This window comes from Corvus brachyrhynchos, unplaced genomic scaffold, assembly GCF_000691975.1.
Source record: "Corvus brachyrhynchos isolate BGI_N302 unplaced genomic scaffold, ASM69197v1 scaffold26, whole genome shotgun sequence".
Classification (NCBI taxonomy): domain Eukaryota; kingdom Metazoa; phylum Chordata; class Aves; order Passeriformes; family Corvidae; genus Corvus; species Corvus brachyrhynchos.
The window spans coordinates 11,318,217-11,318,792 of record NW_008239324.1 but is presented as its reverse complement, the minus strand read 5'-3'; the positions used below and the strand labels follow the sequence as shown (position 1 = coordinate 11,318,792).

The following is a 576-nucleotide window of genomic DNA, read 5'->3' as shown; positions in this document are numbered from 1 at the left end:
CACCGCGGGTCAGCTGTGCCACCCGTGCCCAGGCAGGGCCGTCCCGGAGCACACGGCACAGCATTGCGCCCAGACAGTTCTGGAATATCTCCAGGGAGGGAGACTGCACAACGCCTCTGGGCAATCTGTTCCAGTGCGCAGTCACTGCCCAGGACAGAAATTCTTCCTCGTATTCAGGTGGAACTTCCTGTGCATCAGTTTCAGCCCCGAGCAGAGTCTGGTCCATCCTCTTGGCACCCCCTCTTTAGATATTTATACACATTAATGAGGTCCCCTCTCAGTCGTCTCTTCTCGAGGCTGAACAGGCCCAGCTCCGTCAGCCTTTCCTCGTAAGAGAGATGCTCCAGTCCCTTGATCACCTTTGTCACGCTCCGCAGCACCGGCTCCACGAGCTGCCTCCTCCAAGAGCTGCCTGTCTCTGGTGCTGAGGAGCCCGGAACTACACAGACCGCTCCGAACTCGGCCTCCCGGCCCCGCCTTCCGGCCCCCTGTCCCCGCCTCCCGGTCGTTCTGTCCCCGCCTGCCCGTCGTTCCCCGCCCCTCGGCTGCCCGCATCCCTGTCTGAGTGTCACGGCA

The 576-nt window shown here is 62.2% G+C and overlaps 1 protein-coding gene across 1 annotated transcript in view; it reads right to left on the bottom strand.

Moving 5' to 3' along the window:
- Nucleotides 1–576, bottom strand: part of N4BP1 (NEDD4 binding protein 1) — a 20,672-nt gene that overhangs the window by 18,640 nt on the left and 1,456 nt on the right. Inside the window, exon 2 of the mRNA XM_017740829.1 lies at nucleotides 360–561. Coding sequence (XP_017596318.1) covers nucleotides 360–561 — 202 coding nt within the window. The remainder of the gene's footprint in view (nucleotides 1–359; nucleotides 562–576) is intronic.